Source organism: Embiotoca jacksoni, unplaced genomic scaffold, assembly GCF_022577435.1.
Source record: "Embiotoca jacksoni isolate LCO1_2020_lvr unplaced genomic scaffold, fEmbJac1.0.p SCAF_25, whole genome shotgun sequence".
Taxonomy (NCBI): domain Eukaryota; kingdom Metazoa; phylum Chordata; class Actinopteri; family Embiotocidae; genus Embiotoca; species Embiotoca jacksoni.
Window position 1 is genome coordinate 4,579,373 of NW_027185376.1, and position 9,169 is coordinate 4,588,541.

Genomic DNA, 9,169 nt, shown 5'->3' on the forward strand with positions numbered 1-9,169 from the left:
TCAGCTTTTATTTTGAAACTGCCCGTTTTTTTTGTTGTTGTTTTTTTTTGTCGAATTCCAAAGAAATGAACGTGAAAGCGAGCGTACGATAAACGCCGACACGTATGACGGTTGGATTGGACATCATTTTTAACATTTATGAATGAATTGCAGGCGTTTTTGAGGACCGAACGGCATCTCGCGTTGCCTTTTTGGTGTCTTGTGCCCGGACGGCGTTGAATGAAAATGTCTGTGAAAGAAATGAAGACAGTTGATTTCTTTTTTTCTTTTCTTTTTTTTTTTTTTTAACTTCCTTTTACATCCACAGTTCAGCATTTGTTCGTCCGAAACCATCAACGCTGCTGTTTGTTTGTGCGCCTCGCAGCTGCATGAACAAAAACAAGTTAAATGTGCCGATCCACGCTTGCAATTTGCTTTGCAAATCACTGCAAGTAGTATATTTACATTTTTTTCTTTTTTTTTTCTTCTTGATTTGGATCCAGCAGCAGAAGGACTATTATAATACTTCAACAAACAAACGTAGTCTCTGACTTGCAGCTTGATTTGTAGGCCGGCGGTTCTGCACAGGCGAGCGTGCGTTTGTTCATGTAATCCGTTTGTGAAATCTCACGTCCCTATACAGCAAAAAAACAAAAAAACAAAAACAAAAAAAAAACGGCATCCTCTTGCAATTTAGGGATTACCGTCATGGATATAAGGCGGGTTTTGTTTGTTTGTTTTTCGTTGCTTCATCCGTTTTTCCTCCAGCTGTTACTGCGTCTCCCGCGGCGCATATTGCAGTGTCAGCATTAGGTGTCTGCGGGTGCACATGAGTGACTATCTAAACAGATGGCCTTATTTTTTTTATTTTTATTTTTTGCCCTACGTAGGATTTCGCTCCTCCTCCTTCCTTGAGGCTGTTATCGCTTGGTCACATCTGCTGCTCTGATTCCAGTAAAAAAAATAAAAATAAAAAGGAAAGCTGCCTCTAACGCCCCCCCCCCCTCCCCCCCCTCCCCTCCGAGGCCCGACCGGCATGAAAGCCCTACCGGTCACGGGGGAGCTTTTTTTTTTTTTTTTTTCAGCCGTACGGATTGCTTCTTGGATTAAATGCAACGCTGGCACCGGGAATCAATAATGACAAGGCGCAGCGGCGTGGTCCTTTTCATTTACCCCATCTGCCCTCTCGTCGTCGTGCAGCCAAACGTTCCCCCCTCCTTTTTTTTTTTTTTCTCTTCTTCTTTCTGTTTTGCCCCCCTAAGCACTCACCACTAGTAATCATCCCCTCAACCACTCGCTCGCCACCACCTACCTTCCTGCTATAAGGCAGCCTGTTATCAGGGCCCAGCGTCGTCGTCCCCCCCGTCCGCCCCCTCCCCCCGTCCAGGCAGCGCTCCTCTTTTGGACTTTCGGCTTTATGATCAAGAGGTGCTGACTCGGCGCGGCGCTCGAGCCATTTGAAGTTTTAAAGAACACGTCGTTACCACAATTTTTCTGTCAACGATCAGCGTGTTGTCGCTTCGAAATAATACGGTGCAGAGTGCAACGCGGCTCGGGTCGGTCAATTCTGAGAAGAAATCCTCCACAGCTCATGTTTTTTTTTTTTAAATTTTTTTTTAAGTATCTACGGGTTTTACAGACAATAATTTCTCAATATAATTTCCAGCAAAAAGAAGAGGGAAAAACTTAAGAGGAATATAGTTTATACCTGTTGTCATTGTTTGTTTTTGTGTTTCGGTTGTTGTGGTAATTTCAACTTCACTTTTCGGAGGTTTCTGGAGCGTTTAGCTGTGGTGGAGGGTGGTGGTGTGCAGCCATTTGATTTAAGAAACCCCCCCCAAAAAAACTATGATTTTGGACTGTTGCTATCATTATAACAATGTTTATTTATAAATGCACCATCTGCCATGAAGATAATAATCACCGAACCATTGGTGTGACGAAGCTTAGAGCGAAGCTGGTTGCTTAGGTGATGTGAAAAAAAGACTGGTGTATTGACGGCATCATATAATATATCTAAATATATACATTTATTTAGTAGAAGCAACTTGTAGTTTTTGACGCTAGTGTGAGCTTCTACTAAATGTCTTAAAAAAATAGTTTATGACACAAAAAGTTATGTTTATTACTAACTGGGTTTTTTATATGTTGCAGCGCCGAAGGTTTGCAGCTGCGTCAAAACGTCCTCATGCGTTTGGTAAAGACCAAATATGATCATTCGAAATAGTCGTTTGCAAAAAAAAAGGAGGACTTTCTCAAAAACAACACATTTGTTAATCGCCGTTATGGCTTTTGTCAGTCTTTTAATTGTAGTCAGCTGCTCCCACTATATTCTCAGAGCATCCAAATATGGGCGCCGCAGGACGCGTTACATCATCTCAAATCCCCAGAGGGACCGCGGTATTTGGGGAATGAGAGTCGGGGGGAGAAAAGGATGTCTTGTCCTGCTCTACTTTCCTGAATCCACCACAAATTATGTGATTTTTTGAAAAAAAAAGAAACAGCAACTAGGTTCCTCTCTTCTTTTTAAATTATTTTTAAATAACTTTTCTTCCCTCATCCCTTTTTTTTAATTTTTTTTTTTTTTTTTTTTTTGTGTGTGTTTGTGCACATGCAGGCCCAGGACAAGAGGAAAGCTCTGGAGGAGACCAAAGCCTACACCACCCAGTCCCTGGCCAGCGTGGCCTACCAGATCAATGCCTTAGCCAACAATGTGCTGCAGCTGCTGGACATCCAGGCCTCGCAGCTGCGGCGCATGGAGTCCTCCATCAACCACATCTCTCAGGTCAGAAAATATACACACACACACACACACACACACACACACCACAGACTGTACAGCTGTGCAGAATGGTGCTCCACATTTCCCACTTCTCTTCTCACTTTCACACAGACTCTGTTATTTCAAAGCTCAGTGTGAGGCCTTCTTTAGTATCCATGGTTTCTTTTTTATTGGTTTATCAGTCTTACCCAAGTTTTGGCTGGCCGTTTATGTGTGTGTGTGTGTGTGTGTGTGTGTGTGTGTGTGTGTGTGTGTGTGTGTGTGTGTGTGTGTGTGTGTCTGAATGACTGCTGGTCTTTTATGCTCTTGGCTCCCGTCAGAGGACTTACAAACACATTGTAAAACATTTACCACAGTCAGACTTAACAAATTAATTATTAGACTGAAAAACAATCACTGAACAGTCTGGAAACACTTATGGATATGTTTTTCTTTCTCTTAGCTAGTAGTAATATATCATATTTTCTCACCTATATCACTATTTGTGTTGTTTTTTTGTGTTGGTTTTTTTTGACAGGGATATGTCCACACAAATACTAAATTCTAAACTTTTTAGGTCTTCGACGTGACACTTATTGTAGCAGTTCTATAATAATTTGTAATATTTGGTTGGTGTGTAATTTCCGCATCAATTTATACGTTATTAAGATATACTCCTATACGGTAATAAAGGACCACAATGCCTACCCTACAATATGCTTATACCCTCTTCCTCTCTGCAGCATGAACCCTTTGCCATGTGCAGGTAAATCCAGCCGATCATCCAATGAAGGCATTAAGAGCTCAGACAAATCAAACAAAGCCGTGTGGCATCACGTAGATTAGAGCTGGACGGCATTCACCAAACACCAATAAACATAGGAGTGAGTCGAAGGGTGTAAGATGAGCGGTAAAAGATAAGGATGTGCAGAATTGAAGGAACAGTTTCTGTCTTTTCTTTTTCTTTTCTTTTCCTCTGACACAGTTTTGCTGAGAGTGTCAGACATACTTTGAGGATACACTGAAGGGAGAGGGAGGGGGAGGGAGAGAGAGAGAGGGAGGGAGAGATAGAGAGAGATAGAGGGAGGGAGAGAAAGAGAGAGATAGAGGGAGGGAGAGAGAGAGGGAGGGAAGGAGAGGGAAAGAGAGAGGGAAGGAGAGAGAGAGAGGGAGGGAGGGAGAGAGAGAGAGAGAGAGAGGGAAGGAGAGAGAGAGAGGGAGGGAGAGAGAGAGAGAGAGGGAGAGAGAGAGGGAGGGAGGGAAGGAAGGAGAGAGAGAGAGAGAGGGAGGGAGAGAAAGAGAGAGATAGAGGGAGGGAGAGAGAGATAGAGGGAGGGAAAGAGAGAGAGGGAAGGAGAGGGAGGGAGAGAGAGAGGGAGGGAGGGAAGGAGAGGGAGAGAGAGAGAGGGAGGGAGAGAGAGAGAGAGGGAGGGAGAGAGAGGGAGGGAGAGGGAGGGAGAGGGAGAGAGAGAGGGAAGGAGAGGGAGAGAGAGGGAAGGAGAGGGAGAGAGGGGGGGGGAGAGGGAGAGGGAGAGAGAGGGAGAGAGAGGGAGGGGAGAGAGAGAGATGATGACAACAAGCAAAGCAGAGGCTCCTTCAGGTTCTGAGTCAATATCCTGACAAAATGGCATTCAGCCGGTATCAAGGTCACCATGACGGCGCTGCCTGCCTCAGTCTCTATGACAACCCCCCCCCCCCCCACCCCCACCCCCCCCCCCCCCGAGCCACATCGGAAAAAAAGTCGGAAAGACCCGCTTTTGGATCGGTAAAGAAAGAGGTGTAATAAACTCTCCGCTTAGTTTACATTGTTTGACTTTAGTCTCCGCTGTCTTCAGGAAATTCCTTCGCTATATTTGAGCCTCGGGCTCTTAGTGTACTTTGTGCGGCTCTGAATGGAGTCACATTATGTCAGCTGACAATCCACCGAGACGTTCTTTTAAGGCTTTCGAGTTTTGTTTCATCACGTCTGGGAAGGTGAAATTAAATCCAAAAGAGTAAAAAAAAAAAAAAGAAGTTTACAAACTCATCTTCTCGTTGAGAACATCTCCATCTCTGCCTCGTATGTTTTTTTTTTTTTTTTTTTCTGGATGAGTGGCGGTGGGGGGGGGGGGGTGAGGGGGGGTCAGAGGTCTTAATGCGTCGGCCGTAATGAAGCGCGAGTCGTGTTTTAGTAAGAAGTGTGTGTGTAGTGTGTTGTGTTGTGTGTGTGTGTGTGTGTGTGTGTGGTGGGACACTGGCTGGCGTCGGGCCCACTTCCTCCGGTCAGGGCGTGTCTGCTCGGGCGGGCGACATCCCTTACGACTGGATTCCCCGGCGGTTTTTGTTATGTTTTCTATATCCGCGCTCGAAGGCGAGACCGACGTCGGGCTGCGGTCGGTGTTGTATTTGCGGCCGAACAGGAAGTCGTGGGCCGGTCCGTCCGCGTTGGTGACACCCCAGTTGGTTGTCAATCATCTTGACGGAAAAAAATTGTTATGCATCTTCTCTTCTGTCGTGCGATTTAAAAAAAAAAAAAAAAAAATTCAGAAATATGTCCACTCAAATGCTAAATCTCTCGGTTTTCTGTCAATCATTCATCGCCGCCGTTTATTTACGGGTTTACTTTCCTGCGACATCACGCGTGTCCTGAAATGCAGGAAGATAATGATTGGGTTAGTGATCATGTGTCACTGCTGAGTCACAGCGAGCATTTATAACTCTGTAAACTAATCCGACACAGGGACTGTGTTGTTCCTCCCCGTGAAGGGGGGCGAACAAACGAGACGCTGTTTGGCCAATTCGGCTCATTTGATTGTGATAACAGTCTATAAAACATAAGTGGTTTTTTTTTTTCCTGGAGTCAAATGTGACGTCCTCAAATTTGCTCATTTTGTCCAACAAGCGAGGGGGAAAGCTGAAAACCAGTTAGATAGATTGAATGCTCGTTGCTCGTTTTCTAATTCAATTTATGTCACTTTTACTGCTCAATTAATCCTTTATCCTTAAACCACCGGTTTTCTATTCTCTCCTGCGACCGCGGTTCAGCCTGCGAGAGATGCAGATTAATCCGAGCAACTCCCAGGCTGAATTATAGCTAATCATTTTAGCGCCGATCGAGATGCCACAACAAACTGTAACACCGGTGTTTGAGATGCAGCCTCTGCAAAAAAATCTGAATCTTATGCTTTGTAATTAAAAACAGCATTTCTCTGCATGTTGTGGGTGTAGTTTGCAGCCAGGGGTTGTGTATTATAAAAAAAAAAAGATTCCAAATGTAGCTGCAGTTATACGGTCCGTTTAAAAAAAAGAAAAAAAAAGTTGCCCGCTTTGCCGATCAAAATGCTCGAGAGTGTGGTTCGGCTTCAGTAAACATTATAACGCAAGTAAAACGCAAACAGCTGCAGTGAAGATATTTCATGACTCAACCGGTTTTGCCCCCAAATACGGCCGAACGTTATCGCTCGGGTACGGGGAAGAAAAAAAAACACAAAAAAAAAACAGACGAGCTTTCGTTTTGAAGTTTAAAAACTAATGATGTCTACAAATATGTTTTTCTTTCATGTGACTTCAGAGAGCAACCCCCATCCCACCTCCGGGTTTATCCCCAGAGATTCACCTACGAGTGCACAAACTCCTCCGAGCCCTGAAGTGGGAAGATAACTAAGAGAGTGTCACTGAGCGGTGACGAGATTCGACAGAAGCTGACAGGTCACTATTTTCCAACATTTATTGAAATAGTTTTGCTCCAGTTGTTTTTGTTTTGATTATTCCTTTATTATAGAGAGTAATATTCGTTCCTATACCCCGACAGCTTCACTGCTTGTAGCCTAAATTCGCCGAGAGTGAAGCTGGTGCTCTTGGAAATATTTCTCCCCCTCACGGTCGATATTCGGTGTCAGTACCGGATTCGAAAGGCAGAATGGAAATCGGTGAAATTGAAAACGACGCCCAAACCGCGGATGTTTGTGCTGCCGGCTGCGTTTGTTTGCGCGTCGCCTTCCCCCGCTGCCGTTTTGCTATTCGCCGTCGTCGCCGAGGCGGAAGAGGCCGAGCGGGAGAACAGAGGAGCTCGCGGGACGTCCACCTTGTGCTGCGTGTGAAAGTGGCTGCTAAAGAGGCTGCGAACAGGGAGAGCTTTGGTCCGTCCGGCGGAAGAAGAAAGAAAAAAAAAAAAAAAGGCCTGTGAGAAACCTCTCTTGTGATACCCCGAATCGAGAGGGGAGACGAGGAGAGAGAGAGACAGAGTCGTGTGTGTGTTGTGTGTGTGTGTGTGCGTGTGCGTGTGTGTGTGTGCTGTGAGATCTGAAGCGTTTTTCCCCTCAAGTCTAATCTTGCCACACAATTAGGTTTCACAAAAATTGGGACCCAGAGGCTTTGTTTCGCCAACTTGTCATCGTTGCCATGGCGATAAGCCCCCCAAAAAAACCAACAACAGACAACAACAAAAAACGGTCCGAGTCAGGTCGGTCAGCAGGGCGGGCGGCGAACTTTTTCTCGACTGTCAGACGAGGAAGATGAGGCGTAACGATGGAAGACCGGTCGTTTTATTTTAGGAGACGCTTCGGTTCGTGCTGGAAAAAAAAAACAAACTCCAAACTGAAACGGTGAGACGTTTCCGAGCGAGGCCGAGGAAGACGAGCTGACGGAGGAAGACGAGCTGTCACAGCAAAAATGGCTTGCAGGAAAAAAAATAAAGGTGAACGTGATTTTTTTTTTTTCTTTTTTTTTTTTCTTTGTTGCTTTCTGGAGGTAAAATTACAACAGTGCCGTCACCAATTCAGTCAATCTACAGAAACATCTGTCCGCAGCCGGTCCGACTGTTAATTCACACTCCCAAGTATTTCATTTGCAGCTTTGAGCTCTAAGCGAAGCCCCTCTCGCGTGTTTTTTGTCAGGATGACACGCTTTGAAGGAAATGCCCGCCACGACGAAGAGAAACCCTCGTCTGCGGGCGAGGGTTATCGAAATCCCCTCAGCGTTCGGCGTTCCAGTATTCGCCGCCCGATCGGACCGGAGACGCGACCACTTTCACGGGGATCGCGTCGACCGCTCGGTGGTCGAGTAACGTTCGTCTGGAAGAGCGGCCGACGACGCGCTAATAACACACCTTTTTTTTTTTTTTTTTTTTTTTTGGTCGTTTCTTTGGATTGCGAAACGTGCATTTTACAACTCTCTCTTCAGCCGGCGCAGAGTGTACTCGCAGTGATGATGTCACTCGCTGGCAGTCGCGTTTTGGATCTGGCCCGTGCGCAGATTGAACCCGGGTGACCACGGTGATGAAGCAGCAGCAGCGGGCGGGCTGGGCGGGCAACAACAGGCAGAAAGCAGCTGACACAAAACACATCCCACCGAGCACCCCCCCCGCCCCCCGCCTCCCTCCCCCGGCCTCCTCGCCGTCCCCCCCCCTCCCGGTCGGCTCACCGAGCTGCTGTTACTACAGGTGTTACACAATATTCTTATCTGATCACGAGTCAGCCACCCCGTTTGTGTATCAAAGCGGGTGATTGTGGGTGTGTTGTGTGTGTGTGCTGTGTGTGTGTGGTGTGTGTGTGTGTGTCTGTGTGTGTGTGTGTGTGTGTGTGTTCAGGAGCTCGGCTTGGCACACATTCCACAGTTTTGGTTGTTTTTCATTCCAGTCGCATTCCTCGCATGCACAGATACACTCTGCTGCTTCTGGGTGTGTGTGTGGTGTGTGTGTGTGTGTGTGTGTGTGCTGTGTGTGTGTGTGTTTGTGTAGTGCAGTGATAACAACACGCGCATATGCAGAAATGTTGCATCTGTGTGCTGCAGCGGGTGACCTTTTTGACCTCCTCGTCCAGGAAGAATGGCACTCGTCCAAACAGGAAATGAAACCTTATAGGTGTGTGTGTGTGTGTGTGTGTGTGTGTGTGTGTGTGTGTGTGTGTGTGTGTGTGTGTGTGTGTGTGTGTGGTGTGCGCGTTTGCTGGTGATTTTGCCATGCTGTGCTATTTCGGTGTCTCTCCCCGGTGGTCTCTCCCTCTTGCCCCGGCTGTGAAATGCAGAGTTTTTCCTGTGTTTGCGTTTCTCGCAGTTGGATATTGTTGGATATTTGCAGTTAGTGTTCATGCATCGTTTTTTTTTTTTTTTTTTTTTTTTTCCAGTGGATTGTCGTGATTGTGTTTGTGGGGTCAGATTCTCTGTGTGGTCCGTTTGCCCTCTGGACGGTGGTTTTACACTGTAAAATGGAGTCGGCATTGGAAAGTTTGGATTTTAGAGAGAGCAGCTTGAACGGTATTTACAGTCACGTGCTCCTGAAAAGCATATTATTTTCATTAAACCTTAATCTGTTGAATATTTTTTCTATTAATTAGGAAGTGTTTTTTTTTTTTTTTTTTTTGTAATAAATGTCCAAGGTAACAAACTCAAAGCAGGGAAGAAAAAAAAATGTGTGTAAATGATTGTCCGTTTCATTTTTTTCCTTCTTCTTTC

At 45.8% G+C, this 9,169-nt stretch overlaps 1 protein-coding gene across 1 annotated transcript in view; it reads left to right on the top strand.

The window, feature by feature from the left end:
• Positions 1 to 9,169, top strand: part of abi1a (abl-interactor 1a) — a 41,131-nt gene that overhangs the window by 10,232 nt on the left and 21,730 nt on the right. The window contains 1 exon segment of the mRNA XM_069159721.1: positions 2,597 to 2,764. Within this exon segment, the coding sequence (XP_069015822.1) occupies positions 2,597 to 2,764 (168 nt within the window).